A 24,727-nucleotide genomic window follows, 5' to 3' on the forward strand; every position below is an offset into this window, starting at 1 on the left:
CCGTCCCCCTCCCCCTTCCAGCCCGAGCTCCTCGGCCGGGGGGCCCGACCCGCCACTCCCGCCTGCCCCCGGGGGGGGCGCCCGCGCTCCGCTCCCCGGTCCGCGCAGGCGCGCCGGCTCGCGCCCTCTCCGGCTCGGCCCCCCCCCCGCGCGCCCGCCCGCCCGCCCGCTCCTCCCCCGCCTCCTCCTTCCGCCTCGCGGCGCCTCCTCGCGCCGCCGCCTCGGCCCGGATCGGAGCCCCCGCCCCGCCCCGCCAACGGCGGCGCCCCCCTCGCTCTCCCCTCCTCCGCTCCCGCGCCCCCGGGCCCCTCCCCCGCTCCCCACTCCCCTTCCGGACGCCGCCACCATGTTGAAGCCGCAGCCGCCGCCGCCTCAGCCCCAGCCGCCGCCGCCGCAGCAGCCGCCGCCGCCGCCCGCCCCGCAGCCGGCCGCGACCCGCCGGCCCGCCGGAGGGGCCAGCCCCCCCAACGGAAGCCCCGGGACCCCTCCGGCCTCCGCGGCCCCCGGGCCGCCCACCGCCGCCTCCCCGGGGCTGGGGCCTCCCGCCGCCGGCAGCGGCGCCCGCCGGGGAGGCGAGGGGGTCCTGCCGCCGCAGCAGCAGCATCAGGAGAGGCCCGGGGGAGCCGCCACCGGCAGCACCAGGTGAAGGGGACGGACGGGACACACACGGGGACCCGCCGCCAGGCGCGGGGATGGGGAGGGGGCGGGGAATCGCCCTCCCCGGCCCTCGGAACGGGCTGCGGCCGGACACAACGTGTAGGGCGGTGTGTGCGCGGGGGGTCGCCCGAGTTCGGCCGACGGAAGCGCAAGAGGAAGAAGCGCGCCGGGCTTCCCCGCGGAGACGGAAGGGCCTCCCCCTAATTGAGGGAACGAGAGGTCGGGAGGGCGACCCGACGGCCAGGGGGGAAGACATCCCCGGCCGGCGCCGGGGGAGGCGAGGCGAGGCGAGGCGAGGCGGCCGGGGGCCCCGGCTCCATTGATGCTCGGGGTCTCGCCGGGGCCCGGGCTCGGCCAATGGGAAGAGGGAGGCGGGACACAGCCGGCGGCGGCGGCCAATGGCGGGGCGCCGCCGGCGGCGGGGGGGGCTCGGGTGGACCAATGAGGGAGCTCGGCCGCAGCGTGCTCTTTACCTCCCCCCCGCGGCCTCAGCCGGTAGGAGGGAGCGGCAGACCCCGGATAACCCCCGCGCGCGCTCGCCCCCGGAGCGCGCGCCCTCCCCGCGCGCGCGCGCGCCGCCTTGTGACCGGGTAGACCGCGGTGCGGCGGCGCGCGCCCCCGACGTGGGGGTGGGGGGGGGCGGTGGGTCCTCCGGGCCAATGGCCGCCCGCCCGCGGGGCCGGCGCGCGACCCCGCGGCGCGCAGGCGCAGAGGGCGGGAGACGCGGAGGGGGGCGGGCGGGCGGGCTGCGCAGGCGCGGGCCGGGCGAGGCCTCCCGGCGGCGCGGCGGCTTCTGCGCCTGCGCGGCCCCGCCAACCGGTTTCCCCCTTCCCCCTTTTCCCTTTCCTTTCGCCCGCCTCCATCGGCCCCCGACGGCCGGTCCCGTCAGCCCGGGAGGACCTTCCCGGCCCGAGGGCCCGCAGAATCCCGCCGCCGAAGGGAGGGCCGTCCCCGGAGAGGGGCAGGGGGGCTCCCACGGGGCCCAAGAGGCGAAGGGCCGGTAGATCTCCTTCCTCGGGCATGTTGTCCGACCCCCGATTTGGGGGTAAAGACGCTGCCCCCCCAGACGTGGGGGGGAAGGGGCATTTGGGCCCCCCGCCTTCCTCACTGAGAGGAGGGTAAGCACACGGACCCGCTCGGTGGACGTGGGAAAAGGCAGGCCCCCCCCCCCCAAAAGCCCACCCCGCTCGCCCCCATCCCTCCATTTACGGGCCTTCGCCCCTCTGGGGAAGCTGCGAGTCGGGCGCCCCGCTTAACGGTGACGTCTCGCATCTCTCTCTCTCTCTCTCTCGTAGGGGACAGAGCACGGGGAAGGGACCCCCGCAGTCACCGGTGAGTGTCTCCCCAACGGATCCGAGGCGTCGGGGAGGGGGCGGGATGAGCGGGAGCCAGACGGAGAGCGTCCCGGGGGGCGGGGGCACCAGGAGAGCGCAGATGGCCCGGCGGAGGCGGAGAGCGAAGAGCCCTCCGGAGGGTACACGGCTTTCCCCGGTCTGTCGCAGGCTTTCGAGGGGGTCTACAACAACTCCAGGATGCTGCACTTCCTCACCGCCGTTGTGGTGAGTGAGGGTGCCTCCTCTGGGGCGGGGAAGGGTTGAGCCTGCCCGGGGAGGCCCGGGGGGTCAAAGTCATTCTTCTACTCCCAGGGTTCCACATGTGATGTGAAAGTGAAAAACGGCACCACTTACGAAGGCATCTTCAAAACCCTGAGCTCTAAGGTGAGCGCTTTTCTCGCCCGCTTTCCGCCCCTCCCCGCCGTGGCTCGCCCTCCCCCCCCCCCGCCTCCCCAACCCGCACGCGAGTGGGGAGGGAGAAGTAGAAGAGCCGGAGGCGAGGTGGAGACGGGAGGATCTTGGACGAGGGGAGCGAAGTGGGTTGGAGTGACGCAGTTTTGCAGATTGGCTCCCAAGATTCAGTCCCGTTCTCTCCCTCACTCCACCCCCTAAAAAAAAAAAAAAAAGGCAAGGACAGAATTGGCTTCTAAAAGCTTAATAGTGTGGCTAGAGGGGTGAGGGCATCTTTTTCTTTTTTTTCCATTTCTCTTATGATTTTCAGACTCTAGGTTTTGGCAGTTTATGTGTCTGGTGGCAGGAAGAGATGGGAATCTGGAGTTCATTCATTCAGTCCTATTTATCGAGCCCTTACCGTGTGCAGAGCACTGTACTGAGCGCTTGGAAAGTACAATTCGGCAACAGATAGAGACAATCCCTACCCAACCACGGGCTCACAATTTAGAAGAGGTAATCAGGTTGTCCCGCATGGGGCTCACAGTCTTAATCCCCATTTTACAGATGAGGTAACTGAGGCCCAGAGAAGTGAAGTGACTTGCCCAAAGTCACACAGCTGACAAGTGGTGGAGCCGGGATTAGACCCCACGACCTCTGACTCCCAAGCCCGTGCTCTTTCCACTAAGCCACGCTGATGAGAAAAAGGGGTCAGGAGTACGAAGTTGGGGGAGACGGGGAGTTTTTGGAGGCTGGGAGGGGAGAGATGGGGTACGGCTAGGCCTCGTTTTTCCGAGGGAGTCTCAGAAGCCGGGATTCCCTCTTCCAGTCTTGACTCGGTGGATGGGCCGGGGCGGGTTGTAGTTTGATCTGGCAGTGGACGCGGTGCACAGGAAGGCCCCGGAGCCGGCAGGCGGACCCCGACGGGAGGACATCGTGGACACGATGGTGTTCAAGCCGAGCGACGTGATGTTGGTGCATTTCCGCAACGTTGACTTCAACTACGCCACTAAGGGTAATGGGCTTGGGCTGCCGGGGAAAGGAATCCCGACAGGAAGAATGGGCAGGGCATTGAACTGGGGCTAAAGATGCGCCGGGGAAGGGACTGGGTGCGTAAGACCTTGTCTCCTACTTCTGGTCTGGAGAGCGTCTTTTCCATCCTCCTTCCACGGGCCTGTTTTTCTCCTGCCAAGACCTCAAATCTCCGTCCTCTCCTTCCCCCTGAGCCCTCTGTAAGGTAGGAGGGCAGCGGTCAGATTTCTTTTTCCTGGGCCCTGATCTCAGTCACTCTGCTCACAGACAAGTTCACAGACTCAGCCATCGCGATGAACTCGAAGGTGAACGGGGAGCACAAGGAGAAAGTGCTGCAGCGCTGGGAGGGGGGCGACGGCAACAGCGACGACTACGACCTTGAATCTGACATGGTATGGTATTCCTCGTTCCCGGGGGAGGTGGGGAGAGGGAGTGGCGGACTTCGAGGAGGCCACTTGGGTGGGTCTTCCTGGGGGTGAATGGGAACAGTTTGGCCGAGAAGCAGACGAAAGAGAGAGAGAGAGAGCCTGCGCGCGCCTGCCCATAGGGAAGGTCACGTGTCATTCTCCAAGGCGACCCTTTGTACAGGACGGAGTCCCGCTGCCTGCCCAGGCCGGGCCCCACCCTAAAAAACCAATGAACCCTGTCACACTTTTATAGCCCCATGGGCCTGCATGTGCACACGGAGGTGCGGCCCTGGGCTTTCGGTTTCAGCACGTGCCTAGGGAGTTTGGGGTGCACTTGATGCTTCTCATTATGGGCAGCGGCGTCTCGGTATCGTGCTGGTTGGGAGACCCGGGGTGTCCCAGTCCTACCTGTAGGAGCCAGGCGGGAGGGTGACAGCCCACAGCCTTGCGAGACTTGGCCTCAGAGGCGGCGGCGGGTGGTCTGAGTTCCCCTCTTCCTCCGGCCCCGCAGTCTAACGGCTGGGACCCCAACGAAATGTTCAAATTCAACGAGGAGAACTACGGAGTGAAGACGACGTACGACAGCAGCCTCTCCTCCTACACGTGAGTGTTTGCCGAACTGCGGAAGGGCTGGGGGGCAGAGGATGGCGGGGAGTGGGGAGAAAGTAGTATGTAGTAGCGGGGCCTAGCGAAGGGTACGTCCTTGATGCTGATGAGCATGTCTCTTTCTTTGCCTCTCCTTTTCTTCTGGTCTCTCTCTCCCCCTCTTTCCTTTCCCCCTGGCCCGGTCCCCGGGTGCTCCCGGACGGGTGGGGGGATGCCCCAGGGTGCCCTTGGAGAAGGACAACTCTGAGGAGTTCCGGCAGCGGGAGCTCCGGGCCGCCCAGCTGGCCCGCGAGATCGAGGCCAGCCCCCAGTACCGCTTGCGCATTGCCATGGAGAATGACGACGGGCGCACCGAGGAGGAGAAACACAGCTCCGTACAGCGACAGGGCTCCGGCCGGGACAGCCCCAGCCTCGTGTCCAGGTCCGGGGGCGATCGGGTCGAGGCGGGTGGCGAGGCTGGGGGCCGGGGTGAAGTTGGACGGGAGGAAAATGGAGCTTTGAGGAAGCGGGATTAGGATGGATTTGGTGGATCGTGGGTGCCGGTGGGGAGGAGGAGGAGCAGGAGGCCGGCCGGCCGCTGATATTCCTCGCTCGCTTTCTTTTCCCAGAGAGGGGAAGTACATCCCCCTGCCCCAGAGAGTGCGGGAGGGTGGCCCCCGTGGCGGGGTGCGCTGCAGCAGCTCCCGGGGCAGTCGGCCCGGCATCGGCTCCTTGCCCCCCCGGGGGGGCCCTCATCACCCTGACAGCAGCGGTTCCAGCCCTGGTTCTGAGCCCCGAGGCATCAACGGAGGTGAGCGCACGAGAGGAATCAAGTTCGGGGGACGGAGATTGGAGGGCGGGGACTCGGATGTGGGAAGAGGAGTAGGTGAGTCTTTTGGGGTCCCCGCTAACTTGGCTCTCCCCCATCTCCCTCTCCCTCCCACGCGCCCCGCCCCCGTCCTTCCGCAGGCCCTTCCCGCATGTCTCCCAAGGCTCAGCGGCCCCTGAGGGGCGCCAAGACCATGTCTTCCCCAAGCAGCCGGCCCCTTGGAGAAACTTCCGCTCCGCCTCCTGCGGGTAAGATCTCTGAGATGGGGAGGGAGAGCGGGGCGGAAGGAGGGTTGCGATTGTGGAGATTTGGAGGAGAGGGAGAAAGGGCTGGGGAGGGCCGGGAAGGGGAGAGAGACGGGGGACGGTGAGGAAAAGATAGTTGCTAGTGTCCTAAGGGAGGGCGGGGATTGAAGAGGTAACTTGTGAAACCTGGTGAGGAATAGCCGTAGGCTCCGAGAGTGGGAGATGTTACTTGTCCATCTTCGGAATACCCCTAGAATTCACGGCAACTAGTTGGGTACTCTGCTCCCGGGTAATTATCTGAACAGTCCCTCCTCCCCTCAGGCCGGATGTATCCCCCGCGCTCCCCTAAGTCGGCCGCCCCGGCCCCGGCCTCGGCCTCCTGCCCCGAGCCGCCCGTAGGCTCTGCGGTGCCGACCTCCACGGCCCCCCTCCCTCCGGCCTCGGATCCTGGAGTTGGCCCCATGCCCCCATCCTCCCCGAAGGTCACCGCGCACGCTGACGGTAAGGAGGAGGAGGCCCAGGGGAAGGGAGCGGTCTGGGGAGCAGCGGGGCTCGGGGTGGCAACGCTAAGGGGTGTCTGCTCCCCTGCAGGGAAGGAGGCCCCCCCCAAAGAGCCTGGGAGAACATTGGAGCCCCCCGAGCTGGCCCGGGTCCCTGGGAAATGTGAGTGCTGTGTGCCCTCTCTATGATGAACCAGGCTGAGCTGGCGAGCGTGGGATACCAAGTCATACCACCCGCTCGGAGCTTCTTGCCTTTTTAGGAGCGCGCTCTCCACCCCCCTCTTTCCGTCTGGCTCTCCCCCTCTCCTGGAACGTGGTTTAAAGAAGCCAAGTGGCCTAGTGGATAGAACACAGGCTTGGGAATCAGAAGGATCTGGGCTCTGATCCCGGCTCCGCCACTCGCCTGCTGGGCAAGTCACTAAACTGCTGGGCCTCAGCTACCTCACCTCTAAAATGGGGCTCGAGACTGGGAGCCTCATGTGGGACGGGTCTGCGTCCAGCCCGTTTACCCTGTATCTATCCCAGCACTTAGTACGGTGTCTGGCACGCAGGAAGCACTTAACAGACACCCCCCCAAAACAAACAGAAAACTAAAAGTGAAAATCCATGTGCGCACCCTCCACCCCGGGGAAGGGAGGGAGACACCCTTGAATGCCATGTGACGTCCTCCGCGTGCTCCCGTTTCAGCCCCTGGCCTTCAGAACGAACAGAAACGATTCCAGCTGGAGGAGCTGAGGAAATTTGGGGCCCAGTTTAAGGTGAGAACGGGCCGAATTCGAATGGCGCAGGAATTCAGGGGCGACAGTCGGGGAGGAGGGGTAAACGGGGCCGGGGGGACCCGGTGGGCTGCTAAGGGGCAACGGTTACAAGACGGAGGAGGCTGAGCTTAGGGGACTGCCGCCCCTTGATGCCTCTCCCTTCTCCCACAGCTCCAGCCCAGCAGCTCCCCCGAAGCCGGCTCGGACCCCTTCTCTGCCCGGGGCTCTAAGGAGGGCGGAGTGGAGCCTAAAGGGAAGGAGAAGGAAGTGGAGGGGCTCCTGGTGTCCGAGGTCCTGGTCCCCGCGGTCCCCTCCAAGGCCGAACCCCCTGCCGACAAAGAGGAGAAGCAGCTGCCCCTGTCCCTGCCCGGCGGGGCCGAGGGGCCGGATCAGCAGCCTCAGCCTCCCCGGCAGAGCCAGACGGGCAGCCCCACTGGAGGCATTGGCAAGGGAGACGACAAGGAGGAGGGCCCCGTCACCGAGTGAGTGCCGTGGGGAGGCCGGGGGGCGGGAGAGAGAAGAACGATGACGGAAATGGGCCCCGGTGCCCCCCCTCCCCCGCCCCGGGCCCTGACTGCCGTTCTGTCCTTCAGTCAGGTGAAGAAGTCGACGCTGAACCCTAACGCCAAGGAATTCAATCCCTCGAAGCCTCTGCTGTCAGTGGTAAGGGGTGGGGAGGGCTGCCTCAGCTACCCGAAGGGGGGAGGAAGCAGAGTGGCAGAGGAACTCTCCGCTTCAGTCGGCCAAGAGGGTGAAGAGACGGCGGGCGAGATTTTCTCCCTGCCGGTCGTGAAGTGCGTATGGAGAGAGGGAAGAAAGCGCTTGTGGGAATAAATGGTCCAGTGCTTAAAAAGAAGGAGATGGGCAGATCCTGGAGGGTGGGCGCCCATAGAGTGTCTCCAGGGTGCAGCGATAGAAGCCCAGAGAAGGAATTTGGGGGTTTCCTGGGTCCCGAGCAGGAAGAGTCTGGATTTTGCGGGAGGGGGCGGGAGGAAGGGGCAGGCGGCGGACGGGATCTCTGCCAAATCTGAGGCTGGTGTGGGCTCCCCTCCTGAAGTGTCGCTCTCCCCGCTCTCCCTTTACAGAACAAGTCAACCAGCACCCCAACTTCCCCAGGTCCCCGGACGCACTCAACTCCCTCGATCCCAGTGTTGACGCCGGGCCAGAGTGGGATGTACAGTCCGCAGTACATCTCCTATATACCTCAGATCCACATGGGTCCGGCTGTGCAGGTGAGAGTGGGGCTCTGGCCCGGAAGCTCGATGTGGGCAGGGAGCGTGACCGTCTCTTCTTGTATGGTACGCTCCCCAGCCCTGACTTGGGTGCTCTGCGCACAGTCAGCGCTCAGTAAATACGATTCGAATGAGTGAATCGGGCCGCTTTACGTGGGGGGCGGCCTCTCTGCCGAGGATGTCGTGGAGGATCACGGCTCCGTTCTCACCCGCTCTCCCTCCAGGCTCCTCAGATGTACCCGTATCCCGTGTCCAACTCGGTGCCCGGGCAGCAGGGCAAGTATCGGGGAGCTAAAGGTAAGGCAGAGACGGGGCGGGCCATCCTGTCCGGCGCCGAGAGCCAGTCGGTTGTGAAAGAAGCAGCGGCGGGGAGCGAGGCTCAGCGGCGGAGGTCCTGAGCGGTCGTCGTTGTCTCCGGGCCCCGCCCTGCAGGTTCCATGCCCCCGCAGCGCTCGGACCAGCACCAGCCGGCCTCCGCTCCTCCCATCATGCAGGCGGCGGCCGCCGCGGGGCCCCCGTTGGTGGCGGCCACGCCGTACTCTTCCTACATCTCTTACAACCCCCAGCAGTTCCCCGGCCAGCCGGCCATGATGCAGCCCATGGCCCACTACCCGTCTCAGGTAGTTGTGCGGGGGCGGGGGACGGACGGCGGCGGGGCCGGCCGAGGTACGGGGGAGGCCGCGTCTACGAGCCCAGCCTCTCCCGGCAGGCAGCCCCCGCGGGCCCGGGTCGAGGGGAACCGGGCCCGCTCTCCCCGGTCGGGGGTGGAGGTGGCGGGAGGCGAGGAGTCTGTCTCACCCGCCCGCCCGCCGCTCTCTTCTCTCCTGAAGCCCGTGTTTGCCCCGATGCTCCAGAGCAACCCGCGGATGCTGACGTCGGGCAGCCACCCGCAGGCCATCGTCTCCTCCTCCACGCCCCAGTACCCGCCGGCCGAGCAGCCCACCCCGCAGACGCTCTACGGTGAGTCGTCGTCCCCGTCCCCCGTCTCCCCCGGCCCCGGTGGGACGCGCCGGTCTGGTTCGGGTCCTCCTCTGCCAGCCTGCCCTCTGCTGACTCTCCCGTCCCTCTTTCCCGCCGCAGCCACCGTTCACCAGTCCTACCCTCACCATGCCACGCAACTCCACGCCCACCAGCCCCAGCCAGCCACCACCCCCACCGGGAGCCAGCCGCAGTCCCAGCATGCGGCCCCCAGCCCCGTCCAGGTGCCTGGCGCGGGAGGGACGGGGGGGGCGGGAGGCCGGCCGGCCGGCCAGGGGGAGGAGAGGGAGAGGAGGAGACGGGGCCCCCCCCCCACCCCCTTCGAGACCCTTTCGAGATGCCGGCAGGGTCACGGGGCGCCGGCGTGGTCTCAGAAAGGAGGGAGGGAAGCGGTCTGGGGCAGGTGAGCGGAGGGTGGGGTTCGGGTTAGAGGTGGGAGCGGGAGGAACCTGCCGCGCTCAGACGATGTCCTCACGCTCCCTCTCCTCCCTCGGCAGCACCAAGCTGGGCAACCCCCACACCTGGGTAGCGGGCAGCCTCAGCAGAACCTCTACCACCCCGGAGCCCTGACGGGCACACCGCCTTCCCTGCCCCCCGGGCCCTCCGCCCAGTCTCCCCAGAGCAGCTTTCCCCAACCGGCTGCCGTCTACGCCATCCACGCTCACCAGCAGCTGCCCCATGGCTTCACCAACATGGCCCACGTCACCCAGGTAATTGGGCCGAGCTGACCGGCCCTCCTTGGTCGTCCCCTCCCCGCCCGCCGCCGTCTTCCCGACCTCCGAAAGAAAAGAGCTCCCCCCCTGGGTCCCCGTCCCGCCCGAAACCCTTAAGTCCCAGGGGGTGCCGGCCCCCGCCCCTTGGATGCCCCCCGCCCTCAGGCCTGGGTTCCTCCTGACTCGCTCTAACCGCCTCCCCGTCCTGCAGGCCCACGTCCAGACTGGAATCACAGCAGCCCCACCCCCTCATCCTGGGGCTCCCCACCCACCCCAGGTGATGCTGCTGCATCCGCCCCAGAGCCATGGGGGGCCCCCTCAGGGGGGTGTACCTCAAAGCGGGGTGCCCACCCTGTCTGCCTCTACACCCTCACCCTACACCTACATTGGACACCACCAAGGTGAGAGAGCCATCCCGGGGGCCCGAGGCAGAGGGGAGAGCAGGCCGGCAGCAGGGCGGAGAGTGGAGCTAGGGTGGGAGTTGGGGGCGGGGGCAGTGCGGCGGGGCTTCTGCCGGGAGGGGAGAAGCAGGGGGTCCAAGGTGCCTGGGTTCTAATGACTTCCTTTTCTCCCCCCTCCACCTCCTTTTTTTTTTTCTTCTTCTTCTTCTTCTTCTTCTTCTTTTCTTTCTCCTTTTCCTTTCCCCTCCACCTAGTTCAGTCTCATCCCTCCCAGCAGCTCCCCTTTCACCCCCCGGGAAACTGAAGACCGTCCTGGCTATGACCTGAGCCCTCCCGGAGGGAGGGGAGGAGGAGGAGGAGGAGGAGGAGGAGGAGGAGGAGGAGGGAGGGGTCTCCCCTCGTGGCTCCTCCCCCAGCAGCTCAGACCCGTCCTCCAGCCCCCACCTCCTGTCCCGGGAGCTGGGGAACTCCTACCAAGCACCTTGAATTGGGGGGACCGTGAGGTGGGGCCAGGGTTCAGAGGGGGTGGAGGGGCCCCGTCTGGCCCGCCCTCCCCCCTTATTCCCCTTCCCCTGCCCCTCCCATCCTCGCTGGAGACAGAAAATCTTTTATTTTCTATTATTTATAACTTGGCCTTGGGCCCCCCCCACCCCTGACCCCCCCCCTCATTAACCTGAGACACAGATGGCCCCAGATGGACGGATGACAAGGACTTTTACTTTTTATTACATAAAAATATAAAAAAAAAAAAAACAGAAAAAAAAATAAAATTTTAAACTAACTCAACCTGCCTGAATCTCCCTCTCTAGGGAAGGCGAGGCGCCCGGAACCCCGGCTCGGGAGCCTCGGCAGGGAGGGGGGTGACCTGGAACCCCAACCGCCCGTCTCTGCCGGGGGCGTCCCCCACCTCCACCCCTCCGGGGAAGGGGCGGCGAGGTCTAGGAGAGGCTCGGTGGAAAGAGCCCGAGGTTGGGAGTCCGAGGTGGTGGGTTCTAATGCCGCTCCTGCCACTTGTCAGCTGTGTGACTGTGGGCAAGTCACTTCACTTCTCTGGGCCTCAGTTCCCTCATCGGTAAAATGGGGATGAAGCCTGCGAGCCCTACGTGGGACTCCCTGATTTTTCCCTGTATCTACCCTAGGGCTTAGAACAGTGCTTTACCCATAGTAAGCGCTTAACGAATGCCATCGTCATGATTACTGCTGGACGGAAGCGGGCTCTGTCAGGGGCTCGGGTGGGATTTGCCCCTTGGAATGACGGAGAAACTGATGTCGGGGTCGGCGGGGGGAGCAGTGGAAAGAGCACGGGCTTTGGAGTCAGGGCTCGTGAGTTCGAATCCCAGCTCTGCCACTTGTCAGCTGTGTGACTGTGGGCAAGTCACTTAACTTCTCTGTGCCTCAGTTCCCTCATCTGTAAAATGGGGATGAAGACTGTGAGCCCCACGTCGGACAACCTGATTCCCCTGTGTCTACCCCAGCGCTTAGAACAGTGCTCTGCACATAGTAAGCGCTTAACAAATACCAACATTATTATTAGTAGGTAGGTGTTGGGGATAGGATTTCTGGAGGGGAAGGAGGCGAAGACGGTTTCCAAGATGAGCAGTCAGCCGCCACTCGGCCCTGCCTTGTCCGAACCACGAGTCCGTAGCCCAAGGACTGAGCTGGACGGCTCCCATCCCACCCCGTCGCTGTCACCAGCTCTCATCGCTTGGGGCTGGAGCGGGCGCCTCTGCGCCCCTCTCCTTTATTGAGGACCGACGGAGCCCGAGCCTGTAGGTGGGCTTGGTTAGCTCGTACACGGGTTAGTGGCAAGAGCCCGGGCTTGGGAGTCAGAGGCCACGGGTTCTAATCCCCACTCTGCCGCTTCTCCACTGGGTGACCTTGGGCTCAACTTTTTCGAGCCTCAGTTACCTCATCTGTAAAATGGGGATTAAAACCGCAAGCCCCACCTGGGGCAACCTGATTGCCTTGTATCCACCCCAGCGTTTACAAAGGTGCTTGGCCCATAGTAAGTATTTAACGAATGCCATCATTATTACCAACTGCACATTCCGTCCTGTCCCACCTTTATCTTTCCAAATTGTCTCGGCCTCCCCGGCCCTTAGAGGCAGCAAGTCTTTCCCCTCGTTTACAAATGAGGGAACTGGGGTTATGATGGGAGCAGAGTGGAGCCTAGACAACACCCCCTCCCCCCCAAACTAAATCCAGGCTGCTTCCTTCCTCTTGCACTCAGATTTCACACAGCTGGGACGGAGGGGAATGGCACTATTCGAAAAAGACACGCAGTGCTCTCACATTCACGACTTTATTTTCTCCAACACACCCCACCCTCAACAGACACTGGCTCGGGCACCTTCCCCATCTTGGGGCATCTTGATCAGAGTAGCGGAAGGAGCTCATCTCCTCGGCCGGGATGGAGGGGGACGTCCGGTCGTGCTTGCCGCCGCCGGGCCGAGACGGGAGGGAAGGAGGGAAGGAAGGAGTCCGGGGCCTCAGCCCCACTTGTAGAGCTTGTCCTCCTCGGTCAGGGCGGGCGTCCCGGTGACCAAGCCCGTGCCGATGGTGCGGTTCCCGTCGCGGAGGGTGAAGCGCTGACCTTTTTCGAGGATCATGGGTTGGCGCAGGACCAGAGTTAGTGACACATCCTCTCCAGGCATGGCCATCTCCTAGAGCCAGGAGAGGGTTTAGAAACTCCATCTAGGTCCCTGCCGCCCGACCCAGGAGGGGCCCTCTTTCCTCCCTGCCGTCCAACTCACCTTCTGCGGGGGCAGGATTACCCTACAGGCCATGTCCCACGTGAGGGAAAACATGACTGGCATGAAGTGGGAGACAAAAGGTTTGTGGCGGCCACCCTCTTCCTTGCTGAGAACGTACACCTGGAAGACAGCGGAATGGGGTTGGGGCGGGGGGCTGGCGGGGAAGGGGGTCGGGCACCTCGCGACCTCCCGCTTGCCTCACCTGAGCCTCCACTTTCTGATGGGGCTGGATGGAGCCCGGCTTGGCCATGACCAGGCCCCGCCGCAGGTCCTCCCGCTTCAGCCCCCGCACGAGGGCCCCGAGGTTATCCCCGGCCTCGGCCCGGTCCAGGCTCTTGTGGAACATCTCGATTCCTGGAGCGGGGGAGAGAGGGGGCCCGGGGTGAGGAAAGGAGTCGGGGTGGGGTCCGACCGTGTCCCACCCACCGCGGTTAGCAGGACCCTGACAGACACCGCGCCGGGGTCGTTTACCTGTGACCACGGAACGCAGGTTCTTGCCGTGGCCCAAAAACTCACAATCGTCTCCTTTCTTCAGCGTCCCACGCTCCAGGGTCCCTGTCACCACTGTGCCTCGGCCTGGGGAGGATACAGGAAAGATAAAGGGCCGGGGCCAAGCCAGGAAGAGCTGGACGGGCAAGGAAGAAGCGGGGAAAGATGAAGGACAGATAGGGGAGCCGATATTTCATATAGTTCGGGGTTTTTTGTGGCTTTTTTTGTGTTTGGGGGGGGGGGGGGGACAGGATGAAGATTTCACAAGCTGCAGGAGGAGCCAGGCAAATAGGTGTGGAGTCTTTCCACGGATCTCACCAGGAATGGAATACACAGATTCCAAGGGCAGCAGAAAAGGCTTATCCAGGTCCCGGGTGGGCACGGGGATGTGGGTGTCCACGGCATCCAGCAGTTTCAGCACAGAGTTCACCCCCAGTTCCGGCTCCCGGTTCTAACAAAGGGGGAGGGAAAGGGTTGGGCAACTGGGAGAGGAAAGGCTGGAGCCTTTGGGGAAGGAAGCAAGGGTAGGAGGAAAGGACGGGGAGTTGGGGGGGGGGGGGATTCCCTTCCTTCTTTAGCATTCAGCACCAGGCCTGAGGAGTGGGGGAGGATGCGCCGACCACTGACGGTCCCTGCTCCGTCCTCTCCTCCAGAGCTCAAGGGAGGAGGAGGACGACGAGGAGGAGGAAGAGGGCCACCCCATCTACCTCAAGGGCACAGAGAGCAGAGCCAATGACGACGGGCGTCTTCTCCCCGTTGTAACCAAATTCCGTGAGCAGCTCCCGGATCTCCAGCTCCACCAGCTCCACCATTTCAGAATCCTGCACGGCGTCCGCCTTGTTCACGAACACCACGACGTGCTGGACCCCGATCTGAGAGGGGGCGGGTGAGGCGGTCAGCTCCGACCCAAACTCCAGGTCCCGGGCCCAATCTCCCTCTTCAAGTTCAAGGTGAGGCCTTCTGCCCCTCTAGCAGCCTCTACCCTCGGGGCTCTGAACTACGTGGAGTCTCATTCTCCCATTCCATCGCGTTCACCGTCTCTCTCTCTCCCTCTCTGCCCCGCCTCCGGCTCCCCGGGTACCTGTTTGGCTAGCAGCAGGTGCTCCCGGGTCTGGGGCATGGGTCCGTCGTTGGCAGCTACCACCAGGATGCAACCATCCAGCGGGGCTGTGCCTGTGATCATATTCTGAAGGCAAAAAGGAACGCTTTTAGGAAGGAGCCTATTGATCTCTCCCCGCCGGCCCCTCTGCCCAAGTGGGGCTGTGTTAATCCAGTTCTGGGGTAAATGAGGCCCAAGTGAGCATTGCTGCCGTGAAACAGCCGGTACATGCTTCTCCCTCCTTTAAATTCCTCCCACCTTGACCTTGCCAGTAGCCTACGTGCTTGGTCCCACCTGTCTGTGTCTCTTCCCAAATGCCCTACGCCCCCAGCCACCGAACGCAAGCCTAGGGTAGGCACCCCTTTCCTCCAACTCTTGCCCCCTCCCCGATACACACAATCCTGTTGCTTCGACAGTGACAAGCTTTAGTCAGAAACAACCCTTGGGTTGTGTGTGCACGCGCATGTGAGAGAGAGAAAGAGAGAAAGAGCGCGCGCACGAGAGAGAAATTCTCTTCTCCCCTCCCTGGTTTGGCTCTTACCTTAACATAGTCAGCGTGCCCGGGGCAGTCAGTGTGGGCATAGTGGCGGGCAGCCGTGCTATATTCTACATGGGCCGCATTGATAGTGATCCCCCTGGCTCTCTCCTCCGGGGCATTGTCAATTTCCTCATATTTCTTGAACTTTGCACCTCCGCCCTCTGACAGAACTAGGGGTTGAGTGGGAAAATTAGGGGAGGAAACAATCTTCATCCACCCCGACCTGCAACTCCAGGGGCCAGCCTGCTCTTCTTTTACCCCTTCAACAAACCACCCATCTTTGATCAGGGAAATCTCCTGTTCAAACCACTCAGTTGGGTGAGTGGAGAAACTGAAGAAGGGGTTCCTCGAGGGTTTCCCCTGGAGAGCGGTGAGGCCTGGTGGAAAAAGCACGGACCTGGGAGTCAAGGAAACTGCGTTCTAACCCTCACTCTGGTCCAGGCCGGCTTTGTGATCTTGGGCAAGTCATTTAACTTGTGTAATTCAGTTTTCTCATTTGAAAAGTGGGGATTAAAAGCCTGTTCTCCCTTCTCCTTAGACGGAGAACCCCATGTGGGGCTCTGACCAGATGATCTTGTAGCCTCCTCAGTGCTTAACAATCAAAAGCGCTCGACACCACGATTACTATCATTCCCCAGCCACCAAGGGATTCCTAATAGGCACTAGATGTGGAAATGAATGCAGGATGGCTACATCTTAGAATTTCTAAATACTCCTTCCTTTTGAGAAGAACCACCAGCCCTCTCCCCCATTCCAGCTCTGGCCCTCTTGTCTGCCCCACTCCTCTAATAATGTTGGTATTTGCTAAGCGCTTACTACGTGCAGATCACTGTTCTAAGCGCTGGGGTAGATATAGGGTCATCAGGTTGTCCCACGTGAGGCTCACAGTCTTCATCTCCATTGTACAGATGAGATAACTGAGGCCCAGAGAAGTGAAGTGACTTGCCCACAGTCACACAGCTGACAAGTGGCAGAGCCGGGATTCAAACCCATGACCTCTGACTCCCAAGCCCGGGGTCTTTCCACCGAGCCACGCTGCTTCTCGAGCTCTCGTTCTCCATGCCATTTTCCCCGGGGCGTCCCTCCTCCCCCACCCCGCTGATCGGACAGTACCCCCAACTCACTTTTAGTGATGGCTGCTGTCAGGGTGGTTTTGCCATGATCGACGTGACCGATGGTGCCGATGTTGACGTGAGGTTTGTCCCGTACGTAGGTCTTCTTGGCCTCTACCGCGAAGCCTCGGGAGAGGAGCAGCGTCTGGGTGGAGCTCAGCCGGGGATCGAGGAGAAGGGTCTGGGTGGGAAACGGAAGCGCGCCACATTGGGGGCACCAAAGCCTTCTCCCCAACAGATTCTTCTTCGGCCCAGAAAGAGGAGCATCTCCCCTCCGTTACCCGCTCCCCGCTCCGCCCAGGGATCCTCAACCTCAGGACTGACTGCCTCGTTCCCACATAGACCTTCTCACGACCGGAGTCATCGAACAACAATTACGGCACGGGTATTTTCTCACCGGTTTCGGAAAGGACTGGATCAACTGGGAGGAGCGGCAGCTTCGGAGGACTGCTGGTTGGGGCAGAGAGACCGAGAGATGAGCTAAGGCCGGGCCCCTCCCGCCCCTGGTCCACCGGGCGCCCAACGCTTAGCACAGTGAGCCCTTAGTAGTCACTCATTCCATCGTCTTTACTGAGCGCAGCGCACTGTTCGACGCGTTTGGAAAGTACAATTCAACAACAATAATTGTAATAATAATAATGTTGGTATTTGTTAAGCGCTTACTATGTGCAGAGGACTGTTCTAAGCGCTGGGGGAGAAACAGGGTAATCAGGTTGTCCCACGTGAGGCTCACAGTCTTAACCCCCACTTTACAGATGAGGGAACTGAGGCACAGAGAAGCGAAGTGACTTACCCACAGTCACACAGCCGACACCGGCATTCGAACCCATGACCTCTGACTTCCAAGCCCGGGCTCTTTCCACTGAGCCACGCTGCTTCTCTAGAAGCCCCACAGCGGGCTTCTAGTCAAAAAGGGGGAGGGTGGGACAGCACAGCGTTCTGCACAGCGTAAGCACTTAATAAATGATTGGCTGAATGGCCTTCTCCTCTGTGGCCCTCAGCGCCGTCCCCCCGCCTCTCCCCGCTCCCCATCGCCACGCTTTGCCCCAGCGTGGTTCAGTGGCAACACCCCAGGCTGGGGAGTCAGAGGTCGTGGGTTCCAATCCCCCCTCCGCCACTCGTCGGCTGTGTGACTTTGGGCAAGTCACCTCACTTCTCTGGACCTCAGTGACCTCCTCTGTAAAAGGGGGATTAAAAGTCTGAGCCCCACGTGGGGCGACCGGTTCACCCTGTAGCGCTTAGAACAGCGCTTGGCAACATTGTAAGCGCTGAACAAATACCATGATGATGATGATTACTGGGTCTTACTGCGGCCTCGCTGCCCCCTGAGCCCGACGCCCACCCCCTCTTCTCCCGCTGCCAGGCCTGCGGGCCTCCCGTGTAACCCCCCAGCGCTTAGCACAGTGCTTGGCACATAGTAAGCGCCTAACAAATACCGTCATGATGATAATGATAATTCGGTTTTACTGAGGCCTCGCTGGCCCCCTGACCCCGACGCCCCTTCCCTTCCTCTCGTTGTCGGGCCGGAGGGCCTCCCTTGTATCCCCCCTGCGCTTAGCGCAGTGCTTGGCACACAGTCAGCACTTGAAAATACCGTCGTGATGATGATGACGATTGGGTCTTACTGAGGCCTCGCTGACCCCTGACCCCGACGCCCCTCCCCCTGCTCTTCTCCCGCTGCCGGCGGGCCTCCCTTGTGTAATAATGTCGGTGTCTGTTAAGCGCTTCCTAGGTGCCGAGCACTGTTCTAAGCGCTGGGGTGGACCCGGGGGAATCAGGTAGAGAAGCCGCGTGGTGCAGTGGAAAGAGCCCGGGCTTTGGAGTCAGGGCTCCTGAGTTCGAATCCCAGCTCTGCCACTCGTCAGCTGTGAGACTGTGGGCAAGTCACTTCGCTTCTCTGGGCCTCAGTTCCCTCATCTGTAAAATGGGGAATGAAGACTGGGAGCCCCACGTGGGACAGCCTGATTCCCCTGTGTTTACCCCAGCGCTTAGAACAGTGCTCGGCACATAGTAAGCGCTTAACAAATACCAACGTTATTATTATTATTATTTAGGTTGTCCCCCGTGGGGCTCCCAGTCTTCATCCCCATTTTCCAGATGAGGTCGCTGAGGCCCCGACAAGTGACTTGGCCCCCAGTCACCCGGCTAAGTGGCCCAGCCGGGATTCGAACCCATGACCTCTGCCTCCAAAGCCCGGGCTCCTGCCACTGAGCCGCGCTGCTGTATCCCCCCCAGCGCTTAGCGCAGTGCTCGGCCCACAGCAAGCACTTAAAAATACCCTGATGGTGATGACTGGGTTTTACTGAGGCCTGGTTGACCCCTGACCCCGGCGCCCCTCCCCCGTTGGCGGGCGGGGGGAGGCCGGTCCCCGGGTCCCCGTGGGGTCCTGACCGTGGGTTCCGGCTCGCGCGCGGACGATGATGTGTGCCGCCATGGCTCGTCCCCGGGCCCCGCGGGGAGGAAGATGAGGAAGAGGAGGAAGAGGAGGAGGAGGAAGGCGCGGCGTGCGCGGCAGAAGGGCACCGGCAGCGGCAGGCCGCTTCCGGCCTCCGCGCCGGAAGTGACGCAGCCGCCGGGGCAGGAGCGGGCGCTCTTCCCCAGCCGAGCTTCTCTATGGTCGCTCCCGGCGGACTTCCGGCGGCGCCTTTGTCGTCGTCGTCCCCCCCCCCCCCGCGTGAGGCGGCCTGGGCGGGCCTACAATTTACCTCAGGCGCCCTTCCCTCCTAACATTCATTCATTCAACAGGATTTATGGAGCGCTTACTCTGTGCAGAGCACCGGACTAAGCGCTTGGAATGGACAAATCAGTAACAGATAGAGACATTCATTCATTCAACAGGATTTATGGAGCGCTTACTCTGTGCAGAGCACCGGACTAAGCGCTTGGGATGGACAAATCAGTAACAGATAGAGACATTCATTCATTCAACAGGATTTATGGAGCGCTTACTCTGTGCAGAGCACCGGACTAAGCGCTTGGGATGGACAAATCAGTAACAGATAGAGACATTCATTCATTCAACAGGATTTATGGAGCGCTTACTCTGTGCAGAGCACCGGACTAAGCGCTTGGGATGGACAAATCAGTAACAGATAGAGACATTCATTCATTCAACAGGATTTATGGAGCGCTTACTCTGTGCAGAGCACCGGACTAAGCGCTTGGAATGGACAAATCAGTAACAGATAGAGACATTCATTCATTCAACAGGATTTATGGAGCGCTTACTCTGCAGAGCACTGGACTAAGCGCTTGGAATGGACAAATCAGTAACAGATAGAGACATTCATTCATTCAACAGGATTTATGGAGCGCTTACTCTGTGCAGAGCACCGGACTAAGCGCTTGGAGTGGACAAATCAGTAACAGATAGAGACATTCATTCATTCAACAGGATTTATGGAGCGCTTACTCTGTGCAGAGCACCGGACTAAGCGCTTGGAGTGAACAAATCAGTAACAGATAGAGACATTCATTCATTCAACAGGATTTATGGAGCGCTTACTCTGTGCAGAGCACCGGACTAAGCGCTTGGGATGGACAAATCAGTAACAGATAGAGACATTCATTCATTCAACAGGATTTATGGAGCGCTTACTCTGTGCAGAGCACTGGACTAAGCGCTTGGGATGAACAAGTCGGCAACAGATAGAGACGGTCCCTGCCGTTTGACGGGCTTACGGTCTAATCGGGAGAGACGGACAGACAAGAACAATGGCAATAAATAGAGTCAAGGGGAAGAACAGTCCCTGCCCTTTGACGGGCGCACAGTCTACTCGAGGGAGACGGGCAGGCAAGAACAATGGCAATGAATAGAGTCAAGGGGAAGCATTCACTAGTGTTGGTTGAGCGCTTACTATGTGCAGAGCACTGGACTAAGCGCTTGGAATTGAGCTAGAGACAGTCCCTGCCCTTTGACGGGCGCACAGTCTACTCGAGGGAGACGGGCAGACGAGAACAATGGCAATAAATAGAGTCAAGGGGAAGCATTCACTAGTGATGATTGAGCACTTACTATGTGCAGAGCACTGGACTAAGCGCTTGGAATTGAGCTAGAGACAGTCCCTGCCCTTTGACGGGCGCACAGTCTAATCGGGGGAGACGGGCAGACAAGAACAATGGCAATAAATAGAGTCAAGGGGAAGCATTCACTAGTGTTGATTGAGCGCTTACTATGTGCAGAGCACTGGACTAAGCGCTTGGAATTGAGCGCTTCCCCTGCTCAGAGCACTGGACTGAGCGCCAGGGAGAGGACAGGGGAATAAGCGAGGCACCGTGGCTCAGTGGCAAGAGCCTGGGTTTAGGACTCAGAGGTCATGGGTTCTAATAATAATAATGTTGGTATTTGTGAAGCGCTTACTCTGTGCAGAGCGCTGTTCTAAGCGCTGGGGGAGAGACAGGGTCATCAGGTTGTCCCACGTGAGGCTCACGGTCTTAATAATAATAATGTTGGTATTTGTTAAGCGCTTACTCTGTGCAGAGCACTGTTCTAAGCGCTGGGGGAGATACAGGGTCAGCAGGTTGTCCCATGTGAGGCTCACAGTCTTCATCCCCATTTTACGGATGAGGGAACTGAGGCCCAGAGAAGTGAAGTGACTTGCCCACAGTCACACAGCTGACAAGTGGCAGAGTGGGGATTCGAACCCATGACCTTTGACTCCCAAGCCCGGGCTCTTTCCACTGAGCCGCGCTGCTTCTCTGATCCCGCCCCTGCCACTTGTCAGCTGTGTGACTTTGGGCCCGTCGCTTCACTTCTCTGGGCCTCAGTGACCTCATCTGGAAAATGGGGATGAAGCTTTCAGCCCCACATGGGACGGCCCCAGTGCTTAGAACAGTGCTTGGCACATAGTAAGCGCTTAACAAACACCAACATTATTCCCTGCCCACAGCGAGGATTCCCACTCACAGGTCCTTCCCTGGATCCCCCTGAGAAGCCGCGGGGCTCAGTGGGAAGAGGTTGGGCTGGGGAGTCAGAGGTCGTGGGTTCTAATCCCACCTCTGCCCCTTATCAGCTGTGTGATCTTGGGACAAGTCGCTTCGCTTCTCTGGGCTTCAGTTCCCTCATCTGGAAAATGGGGATGGAGACTGTGATCCCCACGGGGGACAAACAGATCACTTTGTATTTCCCCCCGTGCTTAGAAAGGTGCTTGGCACATAGTAGGCACTTAACAAATACCATAAATATCTACTTGATTACCTTGTATCTACCCCAGCGTTTAGTACAGTCCCTGACACATACTAATAATAGTAATAATGAGGGTATTTGTTAAGCACTTACTATGTGCAAAGCACTGTTCTAAGCGCTGGGGGAACGGATACAAGGTGATCAGGTTGTCCCCCGTGGGGCTCACAGTCTTCATCCCCATTTTACAGATGAGGGAACTGAGGCACAGAGAAGTTAAGTGACTTGCCCAAAGTCACACAACTGACAAGCAGTGGAACTGGGATTAGAACCCATGACCTCTGACTCCTCAGCGTGGGCTCTTTCCACTGAGCCATGCTGCTTCTCTAGTAAGCACTTAATGCCACAATTATTATTATTTACTTTCACTGTTTAGTTCACTCATTAATAACAGTACTACTTCTAATAATAATGATTGTGGTATCTGCTAAGCACTTGCTATGTGCCAACTACTATACTAAGCACTGGGATAGAAGATAATCTGATAACGCAAGATAATAATCCCACATGGGGATTACAGTTTGAGGAGGAGGGAGAACAGGTATTGAACTCATTCCAATCGCTTAGTACAGTGCTCTGCACATAGTAAGGGCTCAATAAATACTATTGAATGAATGAATGAATGAATGAATGAATGAACTCCCATTTTGCATTCACTCATTCAATTGTATTTATTAAGTGCTTATGGTGTGCAGAGGACTGTAGTAAACACTTGGAGCTTACAGTACAGCAATAAAGAGAGACAATCCCTGCCCACAACGGGCTCACAGTCTAAGGTCGGGGGATTTTGCAGATGAAGGAACTGTGGTCCAGAAAAGTGAAGTGACTTGCCCAAGATCATACAACGGATAAGTGGCAGGACTGGCATTAGAATACAGATCCTCCATCTCCCAGGTCCGGGCTCTTTCCGTTAGGCCACACTGCTTCTCCCTTTGCTTAAAGTTTTTTGAACAGTTCCTTAGGAGAAAAAAATACCTGTAGAAAAATAAAACTAACCACCCCCTGCTTTTCTCCTGCAATTCTCATCTCCCAACCATCAGTTTAGGAGAGCGAGGGGAGGGAGCGGAAGAAATGGAATTGAAAGCCGGTCCTCTGACTCCTTCCATGCTTCCCATTTTGGAGACCATTCCACACATACACATATAAACACACCCATTTTTATTATGCACAATATATATTATACATATACATTATACATACACAGTAAACATTATACATAATTAGAATTATATACATAATGTATGTACGTTCCATATATACGTATATAGGTGTATAAGGAATTTAGATTGAATGGACTGAGGTGACGAGCCATGACGCAGGGGCAGATCAAACTTTGGTAGAGGTTGGTGCCCCAGGGGATGGGTTCCCGATCAAGTCATTCAGTCAGTCAATCGTATTTATTGAGTGCTTACTGTGTGCAGAGCACTGTACTAAGCGCTTGGGCAAGTACAGTAGAACACTATAACAGACACATTCCCTGCCCCCAGCAAGCTTACAGTCTAGAGGGGACTACCCAAGAAGGATTGGAGGTGATGTGTGCCCCTCCAGTAATTGGGTGGATTTGCAGTTTCTTTAAAAAGCAGTAAATCTGTCAGGATAGTGGACTTCAGATGCAGCAGCCTGGAGGAGCAGCCCACCTTCGGTAACCACCAAACTCACTCTCTTCCCCTCTTCAAAGCCCTACCGAGAGCTCACCTCCTCCAGAAGGCCTTCCCAGACTGAGCCCTCCCCTTTCCCTCTGCTCCTCTTCCCCCCGCCAACCCTCTGCTCTTCCCCCTTCCCCTCCCCTTAGCACTGTGCTCATTTGTATATATTATTTATTACCCTATTTATTTTGTTAATGAGGTGTACATCTCCTCGATTCTATTTATCTTGATGATGTTATCTTGTTTTTGTTCTGTTCTGTTTTGTTTTGCTGTCTCCCCTGTTTAGACTGTGAGCCTGTCATTGGGCAGGCATGGTCTCTATCTGTTGCCGAATTGGACATTCCAAGCGCTTAGTACAGTGCTCTGCACATAGTAAGCGTTCAATAAATACTATTGAATGAATGAGTGAATGAACCACCCGCCTGAAACACGAGTTGGAGGGGGAAGAGCCACAGACAGGGAGAAGACGGGGAAAGCGACGAGTGACCGACGGATGGGGAGAAGCTTCAGGTAAGCCCGTCAAACGGCAGGGACTGTCTCTATCTGTTGCCGAATTGTTCATTCCAAGCGCTTAGTACGGTGCTCTGCACATAGTAAGCGCTCAATAAATACTATTGAATGAATGAATGAATGAATGATATCGAAAGGCACCTAAGACTAGAGGGACCAGAGGAGGATCAAAGGAATACGCGGTCTGGGAAAGACTGGTGGGACTTCTAAGGAAGCAGGGGAGTATTGGAATAGTTTCTCAGAAGTGAGGAGAAAAGCGGTATTGTCAGACTGTCAGAAGTAGATGTTTCTGTTAGCTGCCTCTGCATTTACTATATATTACCACCCCCCCACGCGCATATAAATAAAGCACATGTAAAATACTGACCTGGAGGGTTTTCCAGGGGAGGTAGAACTCCTCTCTCCAATCAGTCGATGGCATTTATTGAGTGCTACCATATGTAGGGAATTGAACTAAGCACCTGGGAGAGTATAATATAACAGAGTGGGTAGATGGGTTCCCTGCCCACAACGAGCTTACAGTCTAGAGGAACAGACAGACATTAATAGAAATGAATACATCACAGATAGGGTCATAAGTGCTATGGGGCTGAGGGAGGGGTGGATGAAGGGAATAAGCCTAAGTGCAAAGATATCGCCCAAGGGAGTGGGAGAAGCAGAAATTAGGGTTTAGTTGGGAAGGCCTTCAGTAAGGCTCCTGCCACTCCCCGTTCCCAAACCCTCAAATGGGAGAGAGGAATGCTCCATCCCTCCTCGCCCCTACCAATCCATCCGTCAATCAATAGTATCTAATGAGCCCCGTATACCCAGAGGACTGGATGGACTAAGCGCTTGGGAGAACATTAGACTACCGCCACAGAGAATAACTGGGAGCTATCCCAGTCCCTCTGCACCCCCAGCCCCCTTTTGCAGGAAATTTCCGGGAAGGGAATGAATGAATGACCTGACCGCTATTCACTCGGCGTCTTGACAGGTGCTGGTACTGAGCAGTCTGCTTGACATGTGTGGAAACAGGTAAGTCTGCCAAAATGCTTCCCATCGCTTCCAGCGTCCCAGCTTTGGTGCCCCTGACACTAGGCACCAGTAGCCAGAAGAATTATAATATTACCCAGAGTGGAGTTTGTATTTGTATGAACACTTTTTTATGGCTTGTTTTCATTAAAAGTCCTAGCCCAATTAATTCATCAGGTTGGTAAAGACACCTCAAGACATCTCTACTTGGATTTCCTCCCGTCACCTCAAAGCCGTCCAAAGCCGTACCCCTTATCTTCCCACCCAAACCCTGCCTTCCCCCCGACTTTTCCATCACTGTAGACGGCACCACCGTCCTTTCTGTC

The 24,727-nt window shown here is 59.2% G+C and overlaps 2 protein-coding genes across 12 annotated transcripts; one reads left to right on the top strand and one right to left on the bottom strand.

The window, feature by feature from the left end:
* Window positions 1-319: 319 nt before the first annotated feature.
* Window positions 320-10,847, top strand: ATXN2L (ataxin 2 like). 10 transcript variants are annotated; one of them, XM_029057648.2, is made up of 23 exons: window positions 320-642; window positions 1,953-1,989; window positions 2,160-2,216; window positions 2,304-2,375; window positions 3,246-3,396; window positions 3,681-3,805; window positions 4,332-4,423; window positions 4,647-4,847; window positions 5,035-5,216; window positions 5,375-5,482; window positions 5,801-5,980; window positions 6,071-6,142; window positions 6,667-6,737; window positions 6,909-7,219; window positions 7,331-7,400; window positions 7,823-7,969; window positions 8,194-8,266; window positions 8,402-8,592; window positions 8,800-8,929; window positions 9,050-9,171; window positions 9,445-9,657; window positions 9,872-10,061; window positions 10,321-10,445. In XM_029057648.2, exons 1-23 carry the CDS (start codon window positions 347-349, stop codon window positions 10,386-10,388), a joined length of 3,159 nt encoding a protein of 1,052 aa, XP_028913481.1. In that variant the 5' UTR covers window positions 320-346; the 3' UTR covers window positions 10,389-10,445. The 10 variants fall into 10 exon arrangements, with proteins under 10 accessions (XP_028913481.1, XP_028913482.1, XP_028913483.1 ...); XM_029057649.2 differs by having other exon boundaries at window positions 8,402-8,589; XM_029057650.2 differs by having other exon boundaries at window positions 10,316-10,433.
* Window positions 10,848-12,347: 1,500 nt separating this feature from the next.
* On the bottom strand, window positions 12,348-18,602 carry TUFM (Tu translation elongation factor, mitochondrial). 2 transcript variants are annotated; one of them, XM_029058578.2, is made up of 11 exons: window positions 18,444-18,602; window positions 16,450-16,502; window positions 16,065-16,233; window positions 14,944-15,110; window positions 14,385-14,489; window positions 14,011-14,175; window positions 13,622-13,754; window positions 13,286-13,390; window positions 13,017-13,168; window positions 12,815-12,934; window positions 12,348-12,724 (listed from the first exon to the last, which is right to left on the bottom strand). In XM_029058578.2, exons 1-11 carry the CDS (start codon window positions 18,484-18,486, stop codon window positions 12,551-12,553), a joined length of 1,386 nt encoding a protein of 461 aa, XP_028914411.1. In that variant the 5' UTR covers window positions 18,487-18,602; the 3' UTR covers window positions 12,348-12,550. The 2 variants fall into 2 exon arrangements, with proteins under 2 accessions (XP_028914411.1, XP_028914412.1); XM_029058579.2 differs by having other exon boundaries at window positions 12,464-12,724; window positions 16,450-16,499.
* Between the last annotated feature and the right edge of the window lie 6,125 nt (window positions 18,603-24,727).

The sequence above is a fragment of the Ornithorhynchus anatinus genome, chromosome 2 (assembly GCF_004115215.2).
Source record: "Ornithorhynchus anatinus isolate Pmale09 chromosome 2, mOrnAna1.pri.v4, whole genome shotgun sequence".
Lineage (NCBI taxonomy): Eukaryota > Metazoa > Chordata > Mammalia > Monotremata > Ornithorhynchidae > Ornithorhynchus > Ornithorhynchus anatinus.

Bases quoted from the DNA above. Each gene is read 5' to 3' on its own strand.
- TUFM (XM_029058578.2), bottom strand. From the start codon at position 18,486: ATGGCGGCACACATCATCGTCCGCGCGCGAGCCGGAACCCACG. The intron at 16,503-18,443 runs GTCAGGACCCCA...TGCCCCAACCAG, and splicing joins CGCGCGAGCCGGAACCCACG to CAGTCCTCCGAAGCTGCCGC. The intron at 12,725-12,814 runs GTGAGTTGGACG...TCCTGGCTCTAG, and splicing joins TAATCCTGCCCCCGCAGAAG to GAGATGGCCATGCCTGGAGA.
- ATXN2L (XM_039910836.1), top strand. From the start codon at position 347: ATGTTGAAGCCGCAGCCGCCGCCGCCTCAGCCCCAGCCGCCGCCGCCG. The intron at 5,981-6,070 runs GTAAGGAGGAGG...GCTCCCCTGCAG, and splicing joins GGTCACCGCGCACGCTGACG to GGAAGGAGGCCCCCCCCAAA. The intron at 6,738-6,908 runs GTGAGAACGGGC...CTTCTCCCACAG, and splicing joins AATTTGGGGCCCAGTTTAAG to CTCCAGCCCAGCAGCTCCCC.